This window comes from Saccoglossus kowalevskii, chromosome 12 (genome assembly GCF_978046115.1).
Source record: "Saccoglossus kowalevskii chromosome 12, keSacKowa6.1, whole genome shotgun sequence".
Classification (NCBI taxonomy): domain Eukaryota; kingdom Metazoa; phylum Hemichordata; class Enteropneusta; family Harrimaniidae; genus Saccoglossus; species Saccoglossus kowalevskii.
The window spans coordinates 34,467,209-34,485,938 of record NC_140652.1 but is presented as its reverse complement, the minus strand read 5'-3'; the positions used below and the strand labels follow the sequence as shown (position 1 = coordinate 34,485,938).

At 35.2% G+C, this 18,730-nt stretch overlaps 1 protein-coding gene across 1 annotated transcript in view; it reads left to right on the top strand.

The window, feature by feature from the left end:
* Positions 1–237: 237 nt before the first annotated feature.
* The window catches only part of LOC100378851 (neuronal acetylcholine receptor subunit beta-4-like), a 28,065-nt gene continuing 9,572 nt past the window's right edge, over positions 238–18,730 (top strand). The window contains exons 1-2 of the mRNA XM_006811662.2: positions 238–362; positions 12,257–12,399. Of these exons, the coding sequence (XP_006811725.2) occupies positions 278–362; positions 12,257–12,399 (228 nt within the window). The 5' untranslated portion in view covers positions 238–277. The remainder of the gene's footprint in view (positions 363–12,256; positions 12,400–18,730) is intronic.

The following is an 18,730-nucleotide window of genomic DNA, read 5'->3' as shown; positions in this document are numbered from 1 at the left end:
GATTGATTACCGTGTTTTATATTAGAATACGAAGATCAGTAAATGTAACGACAACAGTTCGTGGCAGTCGTTCACGTCAGAGATAGTAGACACACTAGTTTACATGCTTGCGTTTGTTTCTCAACAGGACGGGGTCAAAGGTTGACATGAACGAACCATATCTTTGACTAACATCGGCTGCCTGACGGTAGAGCGCTGTCGTCGGATTCATGGCGAGAGATGAGTCGCTCACATTAACGACCGGTTTTTGTCTCATTTTGACAAGATCGTTCCAGTCATGGAAGTACGAATAGCCAGGGAGATGATTTGGCTGTCGGTGATGTTGGTTTCAATAGCTTTTGATAGACTGATTGCTGGAAGCGGTGAGTCGAGTTTGTTCACTTGAGCACTATACTCACTTACGCACGGTTAATGCGGCTCAATGTTAGCACGCATTCACATTGAATTCTTTTTTCTCAGCACTGTTGTAATTTATATGAGTCTAATGGCAGTACGAAATCGGTATCTACTATGCATATAATGCGATGTTGTGTTGTGATTATTTGTTGTCCTTCTCATCAGAAATTGTTAAATTACGATGCGCGATTTCGCGTCGTGTTCATTACCTCCGAAGCAGTCATATGGAGATTTAACTTGAATGACGTAACAGAAAACAAATCATCCAGATTCGGCGGCGACAAGCATTATCTGACCCTTGAGGTAAATTAGCAGTGTCTGAACGACGTAACACAAGAGTCAATAGTATTCTAATAGCATAGCTACGTCTAATTGTAGACGTGGTGGGAATTCAGTCGTAGGTTATACGTAAATATTTAAAAAAAAATAATATATGTTACCTTTTTAATTCAACCGACGAACGTTGTTACGGTTTTTTTAATCAGGGATATTTATTGAGTATAACTTTGACACGATAATACAGTTGACACTAAGCTGAGCGAGGTGTCATCCGCAGTTGCGTTATAGGAATCATGTAATTAAATCGAGTGCTTTGCTGACATTATCGCTGGTATTAAAACGAGGTATTTTTTGCTGACTGTAAATAATGTAATTTTACGCCATATGCACTACTCCGATAACACCACTGTGATTGATGGCTAGTTGTAGTTTGTCTAATGTCACAGGGAACAAGTCCTGATGTCATGAATACAATACTTTTTTTCACTAATACTGCAAACTGCTAGTTGTTCCTGCATGTCTACACACATATGTTTGGATTATCAGTAGCGTTAAGGCTATATAACCTCCCTGGAATACCACGTTTTGTATTTATCCCTTAATAATATCAAAGATACGAATAGGTTCCAACGATGACATTTATAACGACCGTAAATCTAGTTAAAGGAAACGTTGACAGATGTATTTTGGATGGGAATAAATATCCCCCACGTAGTTTACTCAGAAAGAGTTATTTACCTTGTCATATCATTTTTGTTTATGTATTAGAAGAATAACTACTAAGGAACTAGAATATGGTGGGAGGAGGACACTATCATTCCATCTCAGCAAGGTCACTTCTATTTTATAATTAGCTTACTCAGCTATATTCACTGTCAGATTCATACAACTTCTAAACCAATTGTGTTTTTATGCACAGCTGTCTCTATGTTATATCTGTAATTTTAAATATGTAAACTAATCATTTGGCGTACGATAACGTCATTGATTTCGACACGCCCCAAAACTACTATTTTTGGGGGTTATTCGCTCAATAGCAGCTGCTTGCTGTTAAAAAACGTTCATTAACGTATACATTTTGCCGGTACTCCGTTTACCTCATCGTATCAGTTACACCTAAAACACCCGGCGACATATTGAAGAGTTCGTCCATTGTGAAAGTATGATCCCCGGCTGTGCAAGCGGGTCGTAATGCCTTGCACGGTAATAAAACTGATTTACTCTACGTTCTACGCAACGTGAAAGCCTATTCAGGCAGTTTGTGGTATACAGTGTAATGACATCTGTAAAAATCAGAGATAAGCTTAGTCAAAGCAGTAAATCCACGTGTATCTGGTGGTAATACATGATTATACGCAACGCTGCAGCGCTTTTCCTCCATTGCACGCTAATTTGATATTTGACATATGACCTTTGATTCGACATACTATTTTACAGCGTAAACATTGGTGTGATTTATCGCGGTTAACGCGTACGTCATCGGCACGTTCTCCAGTCACTTTTCGAATTTAACAATTATCGCTGCCAATAAATCACCATTTGACTCGTTAGTTTTTTACCAAAATAAAGTATACGCATTGATAACATGATATCTTTTAAGAAAAATACATTTTACCGATTGCATTAAATTTGACTCTAGTATTTACAGTATAAAGTTGTTTTAGTGCTCAGACAAGGATAATGCCTGTATTTCTGTGATGGGAATTCCTATTTGCCTTAATGAGAGCGTTTACGATTTTTATAGTTTTATAGTCTCTATGTTATTTCTGACCAATAAGTACACACTTATCTTAAATATGACTGTGAATATTCTACTATTATAGTATAGCAGTGGCTGTGATTTTTAATATGTTTTGTTTAAATATAACTACATTAAAATGACCAAATCTTACCAAAAATTTGTTTTTGACACAATTGCATAAACAACGTGACCCTACACAAAGCCTATCGCAAATGAAATGCGAAGTCAAAAACGAAAGTCGAGTAGTCGCCATTTTTGTTTAGATCGATCACGTGCTGGAAACCGGACGAAATTATGGGAATTGATGCATAAAATCACCAGATAGAGGCCAAAAAACTTAGCCTCGCAAGCTGACGATATATTTGACATTTCACGCCGGGCCCCTGGTAAGTTGTCATTCTGTACAATAATCCCTGTGGTTCCCATGACAAAACTAGGTTTCAATAGATGGCGCCCCCTGGAAACCTGAACGCAATTCCGCAGCCATCTTTTTCCACTTGCAAATGATTTAATGTACAACGTCAGTCTAGCGAATATGATTAAGTGTCAATATTAACAATTTGCACTTATGACAGAGGTAATGTTTTATTAAAAAGAAAAAGGAAAGATCGATAGTATCAGCTATTATGACAAATGGTAGAATTGACCCTTTCTCATTGTAACTCATCGGATATTTGACTGCACAAGCGTCACAGCCCGAAAAGCCTTGTTCTATTGATCTGATAATGCTCACTAGCTAAGCTTAATTTAATCAAGATAATCCACAACACCCCTGTGATCGACTTACATGATGTCTGCATATTTGAGTCCCGTATTCGCCAGTTGTGTAACCCGATATTAGACACAGAAGTACGCTTTACAACAATTTCAATAGTACAAACAGACAAGCAAAATAAATTTTCAGCTTTTATTTTGAAATATTATTTAATAGACACTCGGTTATAGTTTCTATTTTTTGTCATTTCGAAACCGGAAAAAGGAATCGCCACATGTCATAGCATTCTTAATTGACAATTTTGACAAAAACATCGCGTGTTTAAAAAAAGTGTTTCTGCTGCTACAATGAGGTAGGTATTGTCACACTAATCAGCAATGCCGGATACCTGCCAGGCGCCACCAATAATATCTTTCAATTTGTTGAGGAGGTTAAATACGTCATTACCCCGGGCTATGTGCGCGGATTTGTTAGCCACTTTATTTTGTGGACTGTGCTATATGTTTATACATTCTGGAATATGAAGCAATATTTTCAGATCGATGATTTGAAATGACGCAATATTCCTTACAGACTCCGAATGTTTAGGGAGTCGTTCTGCACTAGTGTTCAGGTTAATGGCAGCAATCAACTTGTAATCATCTATCATATGACTGGGTATTGCAGGCACTTCCTGGTTAAATGTTTAGCAGCGAAATTATTGAATCGATTTTTGCAATCGCTAGTTTTATAATGGCAACCTGCAAACGTAATACATCAACAAATAGTGGTTAAAAGTAAATTAAGCTTACATGCCTGATTAAGATTAATTATACCATGGATAGAAACTAAAAGTCATTTAATGTGGCTTAGTCATTATTCGCCCGCTATCGTTTGAAGTCACCGTTGGATGCGTGTGCGCATTAAGCGGTACATACAATGGAAGAGTTCAGTCTAACTACGGACATTGCCAATTGGTGGTTAGTTTTAATCATTCAATTGTTTTGTTTTTTGTTATTATGTCGCCGTATCATAGCAACATATCATGTGTTACGAATCAATTGTTGAGCAGGTAACTGATCTTCACTTTATTCAGTATTGTTAAGTACTACACAATCTAGCTGTATGATGGTTTGGATTCAAATATTAAATTATAATTGAAATCTACATTACTACATTAATGTATGATTGACGCTAAGTTGTTAATATTATAGTAAATTCCAATTGTTGAAGAGAGAGCACTGAATCAAAATAACAATTGACAAATTAAACGACAAATACTATGACATCACACATTGTTACATTATACGTACATTCGTCGACATAAGCAGCCATTATAAACTAATGACAAAACACAAATGAAATCAGACATGTATCTGTCGTCTGTTAAGAGCAGTACTTGTTTTCACTGTAATATCATTTTCAGACTGAAAAGCACGTCAATACTATATTTTGTCGACAGTGTCGTTCTTTTATTTATTTTATATTTATTTGCCCAATACGTTTTTAATTGTAAGACACTTGATGACCAACCGGATACGCCATTCCTATTTTCATTCACAACTAGATTAACTCTGATTAGAAATCAATACCACTCCACTATAACTGAATCATACGCCAAGGGTTAGACAGGTGATTGAACAGATCCCTCATTACCCTTTCGTTGTCGTGGCAACCTCTCACATATCCACCCTCGTCATGTTTCCTAAGATGTCGATTCGGCATATTGGAGGATACAAGTTAAGAAAGCAAATTTCACTCGACATATAATTTTATCCATGTGCTTGCATATAATTATATGGCAGCTCACTTGTATTTACAAAACTGTCCCCGAAAATAGCAAGGTTTGATTTAAATGTTGTCTGTCGATGTTGAATTTTGTGATACTGATTTGTGTGTTATTATTACGTCAAGAAATGCTAAATTATATGCTTATGATGTATGCGATACACGCAACTAGTAATATATGCATTTACCAGTAACTTATATAACGACCTCGCATTACTCTGTAGCCTATTCATGTGCCATAGCTATTGCAATACAGATTCGAGGCATTAAAACGTGAAAGTGACAGGCCTTAAGGTAAAACGCGAGTGGAATACATCATTTGTTAGCCATATTTCAATGGAATATTATGGATTTCTGTCTGACCATATATAATATAGCAGTGCAAAGAAATATGCAACGATGTCTGTCTGTGTAATGAACCTGCCGTGGAGATGTCGGGTCAATGACGTAATATTTCCAGGGTCATTCTCTGCCACTCATAGCATGACATCAAAGAATCAAACTAGTCTAAGAAAAGAATGGCATAGCTGGTGTCGTGAATGCACGTTTACGATTCTATTCACCTGGAAATGCACTTGTTAGACAAGGCTATATACAAAAAAGGTTCTCACGCGATATTTCAAAAGCTAACACAAATCTGTCACCTGGTGTTAAGGACAAATGTCTTAACATATTACTTATATTATGCCTCAACAATTTTCTGTATTGTATTCGCCAATTGTATTATTCGGTCGCCGGAAACGAATTCATATGTAGTGTTGTTATTTTTCTTTCTTTTTTTCGTGACAATTGTGTTTCAAGGTTTCATCCTACCCGGAGTTGAAAACTAAAAAAATTAGATTGACCCGTACCCTGGAGTAGTAATCACATCATCAAGGTTAAAGCTACTGAAATTAAAATTACCTTTATGTGACAGGGAGATCGTCTCTCAAATGTGTGATACGATATCAAAATGCACTACTATTCGTTTAATTTTCACAAATCTGTTGAGTAAAAAACATAGCAAATAACTTACCAGATTGTCGTGAACGAATGCCCCGAGGTACATATGCCCAAGCCAAAAGGTAAATTTGTCACAACCAGTCTACCTTTGATCACATCAACTTGAATTAGGCCATTTGAAAATCAGTCTGGCCCGGGTATTTTATTGTGATAACGCCATTTGAAAATTGTCTTACACTGTGCGTACCACATTTTGGATACGTGAATGACTTGCAATATACAACGTTAATTACTACAATAAAAATGGTATTTCAAGGAGCCACACATCCTAGTAGTTGACATGCATTATTATTGTCACATTACATAAATTACATGAATTTATGCTAATATTGTTAGGTCCAAATAACCTCAAATCACTTCTGCTTTATTCGTCATAGATCTAGAAATATTTGACCAACCGAAACGGTCTGTAATAGTGTATGTACCTCACGAGAATCGCCTTTAAAAAATAAATCACACATTAGTTGTGTATAGCACATATGATTACTATTATAATGCTTTAGTTAAAATGCTTTTTTTCAATGAGATCAGATTAGTGATTCTCGACACATGCAAATACAGTGATCAGACAACAGTTAACACTTGCAATGGTGTTTTGATATTTACATATTCCGTTTCACAATGACATTCACTTATATCACACTTTTCAGACTTGTGTCACTATACTTTATGTAACCCAACTGATCGAAAATGTTATATCCATTCATTTTGGAGACCAATAATATAAATATACGTATAATCAGAATGTTTGTCAAGTTAGAGTTTGACTGATTTCCCACTGGGTAGTGTACCGTTAGGTTCCCATATTATATTTATCTTATTCATGTTCAATCTGTATATGAAACGAATTCTGATACTCTCTAGTACAATAAACTGCCAGCTGCCTCGAATACTAGAGCATGTCCAAAATAAATTAAACACATGGAACTTTCAGCTTTCTTTAATATTGTATATGTTTACCATCGCTGAAGCGCATCGTTAACATGTGATACTGCAGGGAAGTGTCAAATGTCAGTATCAGTTTATTTACAGAAATATATTCTTCCACGTGCCAGTACTTTGAACCTCTCGATTCGAGCACAATTCTTGCTACACTTTGCTAAATATCAGAATTAGTTTAAAATTGGCAGTAATATTGTTGCAATATTGGGTTCCATAGTACTTGTTTTTGTTGTAAGCTGCTCACTTAAATATTTGATTAAAACTGCGTGCAGAGTTAGAACATAGTGGATTTCTTATACACCAAAATACATGTTGGGAACCTATTCCGGTATATCTATACTCTCCACCAAACTCCATGAAGGTAACGTCAAGTTTGAGAAGCTCGTCCACCATATTGAAACACGATTGACTGGTACCTTTTATTTTCGTCATATGTGAACGGAAAAGCGTTGATTGGTTCTTTCATTGAGCACCCAAATACAGCAATAGACGCTTTCACCGCGGCCTCTCTAAAGTCGCCATGGTAACGATGATGTTATCCATTAATTTTTGCATTGGAGGGGCACTATGGGAGATCTGATTCAGCCAATTGCTGTAACTTTGCTATTATGACCGGGCATTACTGCATAGCGTAATCTTTCCTAGGTAATGTTAAGCAATTCATCACTAATACTAGAAATTGATTCTCAATATCTCTACTATAACATAAAAAGTTACTTTAGAACTAGTCCTCTATTGTGTGTTAATAAAATACACGGCAACCATTATTCCATCTGTTGTACTGTGAACATGCATTCGCATAGATTGCCATTAAATCTAGTTATAGATTGTTGAATGATACGACCTATTTTCATTCTAAGTTGAAATTGCATTAACTTTGACGGTGGCCGACGATCAATAACTGAGTATATTGCAATGAAATCATATTATCACTTTCTTTTCTACGGCACCTCATCGAAACCATTTTAGAATGTATGAATGTATTAGCGTAATGCCTTCTCTAACTTGATGGCCACTATAGAAATTTATTCATGTCTTTGAAATAAAGAATTTTGATTGTGAACGGAATTATAAGTCAGTATAATTTATAATGGTCAAACTCACTGTTGGCATAGAAACAGTATACTAGTACACAGTCTGCCACAATGGTATATGTTAATTATATGGTTGGTAATTACTTAAGAATACTGCACACACAATATAGCAATACTTTTCATAACTACGGCATGAATAAATTAGAAAGACGTTTGTTCTCTATGTTAAGACAAATATTCAATTGCATGTATTTATCTTACAAGGTAATGTATATCATCACATGTTTCCGTTAACTAGGAGGAATAAATGTATTCAGTTTCTATGGAAACATAAGATTCATTTGAACGCCAATACATTTGAACGTCATCAACTCTGTGGCCTTTCTGTGTAATTCAATATGAAATAGCTATTTTCCCAGTAATCGTGTATTATAGTGCAATTGTACTTGTGATTAAGACGCTCGTTGATCACTTGATATGTAATTGACACAATTCTGAACTTGAAAGACTTAAATACACTTGAAATACATCATATGTACAATATTGTTTTGATTCTTGTTTCGATTCAATGTATTCTAGTATAACGCGTGTTCGTTCTTGTTATGATTACCAATTACATCTGATAAATACGTAACGCCATCTACACTTTAGTTTCGACGTTCTAAGATATATTTCGGAATAAATATTTATATAAAACGATTTTACTTTAAAGTTTCTTATTAAGTGTGCGTACGACTCCTTGATGACATATACCTTGAACGTAACGTTGTGTTACTGTTCATCGAAAACCTTACGGCGAAGATATTATTTATATCTACGTATGCGGAACGGAAACAGACAATTTTTAAATTAATGTATTTAATTTCTTTTTAAGACAACTCTCTCGACTTTCTGGTGAATTCGATATTGGATTCAGTGTCAGAGGATGCTCAAATGAAAATAATCATATAAATTATTATATGAGACAGAATCAGCAGAGTTTAAACAATTTTGAAGAGCAGTTGTTATGACCTTTATCTTACAGACAACCTATTTGGATTTCATTGTGTATACACAAAGCAATGTCCCGTGGCGTTCGTGAATGTCGTAGTTGAATGTCGTTCAAGATTATTTATTTTAAAATAATTTGTTCCATTATCAACATTCCTTGAAACAACATAAATGGTTGCTTTACCATCATTCAACCTTCAATTAAAAACACATAGCATGTTCTTACATGGGATTACTTTATGCTTCTCCCTGTTTCGGTGTGTAACTGGATTTGCATAAACGCACGGATGTGCCTGTAGCATTACAGCGTTGTCTGGCGCATTCTCTTCATAATGTTGACTAATTCATAACCCAGTTTTTGAAGAAACGTGTTATTATACTAGTTCCGCAAAGTAAGACCATTTGCATTCACCATGTTGAATAACATACGAGTGATTGCATGGAATAATTGAATGTCTTTTTCTGGTCACACACTACGAACAAATGGCGTTTGAATCCATTCATTCATTTTGATTAGTATACAGAACACCGTATCTGTATCAAAATGTAAGTCGTTGTTACTCCTCTCACACATCAGAAGGGCATAAACCTAATCCCATTTCTATTAAAACCCAAGATTTATTTCCCATACCACTGGGACCTGTGTGATTAATAGTGATTCTTCATGTCTTGAAAATGTGCCATTGCGTCGTCGATCATACCAATTTACAAGAGAGGAACAGTTTACAGGAAACAATGCCATGTGTCGCGCGACGTCAGGGAATAGAACGCTCTAAAAGTGTATATTGAATAATTGGTTTTAAATTGAAAATATGGGTTCACGCGAGTCGATGGGACAGTTTAAGTGTGTGCGTCTTCGGAGAGTCAGCTTGTGACAGAATCAGAAAGTCTTGACTTGAAATGTGCGAGCGGATACATTACCACGCGAAATGCATTAGACCTACGCGTCAAGAAATGGATAATGGCATTCTGATAAACCTACTTTAGATCACGAAGTCAGACATACGCAATGAATCGAATAATACTAAATGTAATGAGAAGTTCACAGTTCTTGAAATCAATTCGTAACTCCGTCAAAGTTTAGTGTTGAGTGTAAATTCATTGTGATATAGTAACTCAGTCTTTATTCAGTGTTGTCCTCCCGTTACATGCCACAACATCAGATCTCCATCAACGTATCAATATTAGATAACATGCTAAACATATCCCTGTAGCCAAGCAGATCAAGCTGGCACGTGAGATGATCCAGATATCATCGATTACATAAATAATTGCGCGTATCTAACGTGTCTACAATATGTACTTACTAAGACCTCCACTGAAGACACCTTATATTCTGGGTATGTGTAATAGCAATATATTGTCGCTGATATCCGCCCGTGGCACTTCACGGTGCTGTAGGAATCTAAGAAGTGAGACATTTCGATCTCGTTGAAACACGAATCCGGATATCTAATTCCCTTATTAAGGCTATTCTAAAATTGAAAACTGCCACAAAGTAAAAGCACTTAATCAAAGTAAGGCACGGCAATAACCAAAAAGTACGTGTTGCAAAACCGCCTCCGATATATAGATTTGAGTATCTCTCCCTAGAGCCGTCATCTGAAACGGATCTGAGTCTATCAAAGTATTGCCTGAATGGCCGGCGCTTTGAAGATTACAATACCCTTACTTTAAAAAAATTACATTGTATTGAAAGTAATACTCACCTAGCAGCTATGCTTTCGTAGTTTACGATTTGTAAGATATTGTATAGAAGTTTAGTTATGTTGGAAAGGTGAAGATAATGCCATGAGTATTAAGCATAATATAATAACTGGACTTTATTTGTCTACAATGTTAACATAGTCATGCTTCATATCGTTTGTGTATGCTGTTGTTTCCTTCTCACTTATAATTCCCCAAGGACACTTAATTTATAGTTCAGCACAGTGTGCCAACGAACCTACGAACCTACGAAAATGTAACAATTATACACAGTATGTTATACTTCTATACTGTTTTATATATTGATACCAATTGAAAGTACAATACATAACATGGATTTTATTATAATATAACTGAACACGTCCATCAATCACCTTAGCCCCTAGGCTGGGAACAGTGACATTTATATTACATGAATCAGCAGAAAAACAAAATACACATACAATTTAGTATAGAGTCAAGTACTAATCTGTTCAATCATGACAATCGATTAGAGATTTGTTTACCTATCAATAGAAAATACGGCCCGTATTTATTCCTTACACTGCATGTAGTCTAACTGTTTCTTCTCCCGTGGCATTTTCCGACCGATTATCTGGATAATGCCCGCAAAGTCAACACTCGTTTCAATTTCATGATTATCAGTGTCCTCCATATATTTATGGAATATATCTAATAATTAATTTATGATACGTGTAACGCCTCTGCTTGGGTTCGAACCCTCAACTCCAAATTTACATGGCAATCTACGGCTCCTTGATCTACCACAAATTCGATATCAGTTGTACTTTACAAATATAGTTATAAATATTCACAAGTTAATTATGCAGTGTAATGTTGTTTATTATATCCTTCACTTAAATTCTAAAAAATACCTTTAATCTTTTTTATCTACACGTTTCGCAAATAATTCGTATGTGCTTCAACCACGAAAACACCTTCATATTAATTTTGCGATAGCAATTTGTATTCACATGATAATATTATGTTGTTATTGTAATCGTGTATACACTCGCCACTGTTAAACTTTATAATAAAAAAAAGGTTAAAATCGCGTCTCATATCACCTATAGTTATGGGATATTTTCATTTTCTACACAATACAGCTCCTCTAATCATCCAGTGTTTTACCATTTGATATTATCCCTACCTATGGTGTAACCAATGTGCTATGCATCATTCTAAGCTCAGCCACTAAACTCATCCACTATTTTCACATGTTTCTTTTTTCTCACTTCATAGTTTAGCTTATTAAATCTCCCATCGTATTCCCATTTTCTATTCATCTTTTTTCATACCAGAGTTTCTTATATTATATACAGTGGTGTCATGTGATAACCATCTTTCTTCAAAGTACAGTTATTAGACCGTGTATGATATTATCTTGTAATATTTACCACTTTCATGACCCAGGACTCTGAGTCATCTACCGTATCCCCATGTAAATTTCTCATGTAATATTCATCATTGCCAGTGCAGGTTTTTAAATCATCTTACGACTTTCCATATTAGGATATTCATTTATTCATTGTGATATTCCTTTTTCTGTACTCAATACATTTACAATGTGTTTTGCAAAAACAGCTCCAGAGATTATCATATTTTATGTTCAAGTGCTTTCACTGTTTCTGGAAACACCTTCTTGACTTGTGCTTATTCTCATCATTTTAATTCAATTTTCAGAATTCCAAAACAACTTATCTGCCGAGGACTACCTTATTAATGAATTGTTTTCCAATTATTCCGTTGCTACACGTCCTGTGAACGACAGCAGCGAATCAGTGAACGTGCATCTGTACATGACAATTAATCAACTTATAGACGTGGTGAGTATTGCATATCGCTGTGCGTGACATAATGCGATTAATCTTGCAAATATTAGTTTACCTTAGTATACTTTCATGGAGCGGGTCTATTTTGCCAAAAGACAAGTAGTATTCATTTACACAACAAGCCAATAACAATATTACAAATTATTACAAATATTACAGTATAGTCGGGTTGTTTCAGAAGGATATGAAAGAATGTCTATGGTTCAGCTGCAAAATTTATGTCATATCGACAATATAATACTGCATAATACATTCCAATTAGCAAGCCTTGTTATGATAGATCTGCATGTGGTAGAATGTTGTATATCTACTCTAATTGCAAAATAAACACTCATTGATTAAACAGAAATGCAGATGACACTGTGAGTGCCAATCTATTTGTTCAATACAATGTTAAAATTGACTTTAGTTAAATATGGCAAAAGATTAACGTGTTATATGCGAAATAGATAGTAGTTTGTGTTCTACAGTATTCAGCAACGCGTTCGATACTCAAATCCATCGTTTTGACGCGACAAATGCTATTATGTTTTAGTAACCAAAGCTTTATCAAGGATACACATACGAAACCTCCGTTTTTTCATGATAGTAATTAACGTTTCACAATGTTTGATGTATATCTGGGTCTGGAAAACCTCGTCTGTATTCATCGAAGATAAACGTGTTACCAAGACTGGATTGAATATTGTTTGTTATCTTCCCTGTGTGATTGCTATGACAACAATGCTGAGCTGTATATTGCATATAGATTGATAAGAATATAATAGCATAGATCATTGACCCATTTAATTCGAGATTTGTACAACCAACTGATTATTCGGAAAAAAGGACTGTATTATTACAATACATATTAAACTATATATTCTGCCCTTTCAAATGTAAAACGTATCATTTTGCTTGAATATAGATAATTTATTTTTTATATACTAGGAAAATCTCAGATAAACACACACATCGATTATTTGATTACCATCTGAAGTTCATGACCTTCAAATAATGATAAAGTAGTTTCACTGTTTTTAATTTTTAAAACTGATTTTTTTTTATTTCAAAAATTATCAATTTATTAATCTGAGAAATGTGTTATAGTAAAAGGGTAGCGTTAATGTATTTTATTTATTGTTATTTATTAGTCATATTATCTGTAGTTTTGTTCAATCACACCAGTTAATATTTCAATATTTTAAGTATTGTGGGAATTTGCATCTGTACTGTAAAGTTTAACAATTTTGATTCTGCATATAATAAGACTATCTACATTTGGAAGTAGTAAACAAGACGTTTTCACACTGTCCAAATGGGTGATATATGACGAATGGGATTTGTTTCGTTGTCAATATCGATTACCTGGCCTTGTACTAAAAGGTTACCAGAACTTGGCAGGTTACAGAAACAAAGATATTTCATCTCTCTGTTCGAATTGAACGGAAATCACATGGGAATAAAAAAAATAACCTGAGAACAAAAGCTATAGTGTGATGTGAATCGAATAAACCAAAATATCGCGGCCACAAAAACAGCAAATAGGACACATCCAATATCACAGTTACTCATATGACAACCACAGTACTACTAAAAGTATTTTAAAAGGTAGAGATGCAGGTTCGTGGGCATTTTTCGTGAATTTTTTATTTTTTGCTTTTTCTCACCCAGACAGTCTTGGCTAGATAGTGTTAAAATTTCGGAGCATTGTCATTGTTGGAACATACTCAAAAATCAATTTTAAAATATAGGAAACCGAGGCACGCGTATGTGATTAAAAGTCCCGAAAGTTTGTTTGCGTTGCTCTTTGATTGACAAGTCACTGTTGATGTTATATGCAAATGATTGCTAGCCCCAGTTACGGAGCAGCCGGTGTGCGACTTCCTGTTCTGGCTCTCTGTTTACTTACCTCAAGCGCGATCAACTAGCAAACTACAAAAACAGACAAGACGTAGACGCTTCCAGCAATGCAAGCGGAATGAAACAAAACATACACTTGTAACTGATAAGTAAACTTTTTCACCCTAAAATAAATTGTTTTTTCATTTATTTTCATGTAGGAGGTAGCGTCGATAGGGCGATTTAATTTTTTTGTTTTCTTGGTGCATAGATTTCAAGCTTTTTCGCATTGTTGGCGAAACTAAAAAATGTTTCCACAAATTTTTACTCCAACGGCGTTTTAAAACTGAAGTAAACATTTTTCGTTTCGATGTAATGATTATCGTGTTTAATAAATTGTGATGCAATTGACAAACAACACTGCTGTTGCTGTCATCGATAACTAACTTTTCAGTGCCAAAATACACAAACATAAAATGCTCGGTTAATTAAAAATAAAAAAATACCCTGGAAATTACCGAAAAATCGGCAATGAGATGCTGTTTTTAAACACCGCGGAAAAATCATGCACTCTGCGATGCCATCTTGGTTACCTTAATCGGAAACCCCCTTGTCAGCTAGCATGCACCGGTAGCGATGTCGCAAACTACGTTGTATGGTCGTGATCGGCGACCTCTGGTACTAAGGAACTATATGAATGAGGTATTTCCAGAGGTCAGAGTTTGTTTAATTTGCATCGACCTGTCTCGTCTGTAGTTGAATGAAACCTGCATCGATTTACAATAGTTCCCTTTCCAATGTGACTTTATTTCGAATTTGTTTCACCGGTGTTTGCGAATAGTCGTTGTGTAGTAAAATATTAGGGCCCTTTTCAACCTGGTCGTCTAACTTCGCACGGTCCACGGAAACTGCGTCATACAAAGTATTTTTTAAAGGTTTGAGGGAAGGTAAATTTAGACTCAACCCACCTAATGGCGATCGCTATGTTTATATAACTGTATGAATAAGTCATCGGCTTTACATAATCCATTGTGTCCCTCCCTCAGTGGAATTGATAACACGACGCCATGACAGTTTTCACGCTAGGTTGAGACTTCGCGGACGATTTTTTGTCCGTTTCCCTCGAATTGTAAATGTTTTTATTTTATTTTTTTACCTGACGATTTAACATCGGCAAATTACAGTGAATGGTGTATTTCTAGGAGTTTCTGTTACACATATGAAGCGAATGATTCGTTTTAAAACTTTTTTTTACAAAATGGCGATTATCTCAGTTTCATTTTTTACTCCAAATTTCAACTTTGAAACTATTTAACTTCTAGACGGTTCATTTGTTTTCGATGAAATTTTCATGGGTCATTATTCAGGTCTATTCTAAGTAAATGGCTGCGTATGGTTTCACTGTCTTTACTGGAACAGAAACAATAGCGCTGCCAATTAGCGGCTCTGTTAACTGTGGACGATTTATAAAATGTGAATGTTTCAAAGAGCACTGTGTAAAAACTGTTCAATGGAAGCACTAATAAATAAGCCATTATGTTCCTAGTAAACAGAAGTTTTAAATAAGTGTTCTTAAATTAAAATCAGGGTATGCATTCAAAAGTTAAATAGTTTTAAGTGCACTTTCACCTAAAACGCATGATTTTAACCCAAAATCAACACCACTTAATATGGTATCATAGTACATTATTGTAAACCATAAAACTCAAAAGTTTAAATAAAACTCTTTCAAATGATATATAACTTGATTGGTAAAAAGTATATTTTACTCATGTAATTACAGTAATTAGAGGCAATTAGAAATATAGTCTCCCAACCTGCATCTCTACCTTTATTAATTGAACGTGACAGTTTTAATTATTGTCAATTACCTGATATGGACTGATGTCGCCATACTGGGCATCATACTATAAAGCAAAGTCTGACTGAAGGTCATACGTCATATACTCACAGTTTCGTAATAGAATCATCGTGACATGCCGGAAGCTACTGCTAGAATAGGATGAAGCCGTCTCGGTTACTTACACGTGAAACACAAACGTTTAATTTTGAACAATAAAGAGCAATTCGAAATTATAGAAAAAGGAAAAATTGTGAACTTGCCAACTGTGTTAAGCAAAGGCAGTATTAAAATAGGTGTTTGATTTTACAACCGAATCAGAATTTTTCAACTGATTCAAAACACATCCACTGAGTTTCATGATTCTCCGTTCATTTTACTAATTTGAATATTGATTTGAGTCTTGACAATTACTGCAAATATCGAAATGATGGAAATGCTTTTTTTCTTTCAAAATACACAATTTGCTGAAATAATGAGAGTATATTTTTCTCAATTTAAAAAAAAAAGTTTTGTATATCCATTTTCTCATCGATGTACAATCACATCTAATAGAACTGCCGACCTAAGATACCACCAAGACAAATAGTAACCAAACACGTTAGCGTTCGGTCAGAAAACTCAAATAAAAGAACATGGATCGACCATTGCAACAGGGAATATATTATACGTTACGGCACCCATTATCAACCGGAATTAATGTGTCCGATATTAAAAAGCGCAATTAGCTGCCCGTTTTATCGCTCCAATCACGTGAACGAGAAAGTTGAGACAACATCGGTGACTAATCAATATAACCTGGGGCATTCATGCAGAACGGGAGCAAGTACTGTGAGGTAATTTTCCTCACAGTCCTCACAGCTCGCGACATTATTGCATTCAGATATGCATTCTATATGTGAGTATGGAGATATATGATTAATAAAAAAGTAGAGAAATACATGCTCTTAGGTTGAATTTATTAAATTTACTCTTGACGTATGAGCCTTGTTAACTATTGTCCTGACAATGCACATGTGGCCCCTTTTGAACGGAAGCGACTTTTCACATAATAAAAACATGCAATGGTCGATTTTGTGTTCAGCTGACAAGTTACTTACTTAGAAACGATATTAAAGAAAGAACCGTAATAAGTGAATTGTGATATCGGGTTTAAAGAACAAGTCCGGTATCGTCCATATGTTAATGGTCTTTTCGAAACCATTTTAAACAATCTAATATCCTGGTCACGAATGTGATATTTCATTTAATATTTTCGTCAATATATTTTGTATCGTCTCATTTGTATATGTAAACCATCGCCAGTCCTTAAACACAATTCAACTCCAAATGTTGCCCCACATAAATTCCCCTTCAGCACGTTATCCGACCTTAAGTTAGACCGTTGTGATTTTATTCACGAACCCATCAATTAACTCACTTTCTCATTTAAAACATACGACAATTAGCAATTATTTAAGCATTTGAAGTTTGTTCGGTACACATACATGTCCGTGGTTGCCTCGTAACACATACGTACTTGTTTGCGGTTCTTGTATGAAATATACGCCCGTCATAGCCTCATTTGAGGTTGGTTCACGACAAATACAGTCTCGTTAGTGCTCGGCTAATGGCGTATATGCCACTCATTCAAGGTTGTGTGTGATACACCCTAGACTGGGGTAGGTACATGACGTATAAACTCTTATACATTCACGAGATTCCTTTTGTTCAAGGTTGGTTCACGATATGTAGGCTCTCCTTCAAAACTGATGCATGAGATTTGTTCCTCCACGTTCGTGTATAACTAACTTATATTAACCAGAATTATCAGAATTATTTAACTTCCTATTTATATTTATGATACATATTTATTGTCACGGTATTGTCACGGTCATCACAGTGTCCATATTGTTAACATCACGAAGTATACATTTGTATACGTTTTGTGTACGATTTGAGATATTTTTGCGACGTGGACTGTGCAGGCATTCGTTGTTTCCCGCTCTGCAAGGCAGTGTTTAATATACAGCTAACTACTACGAATAATCAAATATCACATTTTACCCAAAAGCAAACAAAAATATGAAAACAGCTGTAATCGAAATCAGTTATATATTATTGTTAAACATTTCCCCATTATTCTATAAAAGATGTTAAACTTGACAGTAGAAATATATTGGGTGCTCACCAGGTCACATGTGCCGTCATCCTTAGTAATATATTGTACATGAAACAGTTGAATGACGTCATTAGAGCTCAACGGGTTTTATTGCTTACATATGACATCATCTTAGTAGTATAGACTGTTAGTAAAACGAATCACAGTGACGTCAGAGAGTAGTAAACAAATTGTCTAAAATAGGATAATACCGGATAATCTAATAAATTGCAAGATGCACGTGCATTGAATCGGGAATGAGTAAATCTTAAATAAAACATTGTTACTCATAAACTCTTAGTACCCCTAACATAACTTGCCATCGTTAAAAATTGGCATACACTGGTGACATGTTAAGGGCTTACTTAACGTCCAACATGAATCCTATCTAACTCTGGTCATTAACGCGTCAAATGAAACCGTCACGGTGTGTGCAACTGTCAATTGCACGCATATGAGGTCACAGTTTGTCGTTGACGTATATTTGCAAGAATCATTGTTCACATCAACTTTTCCCATCACGA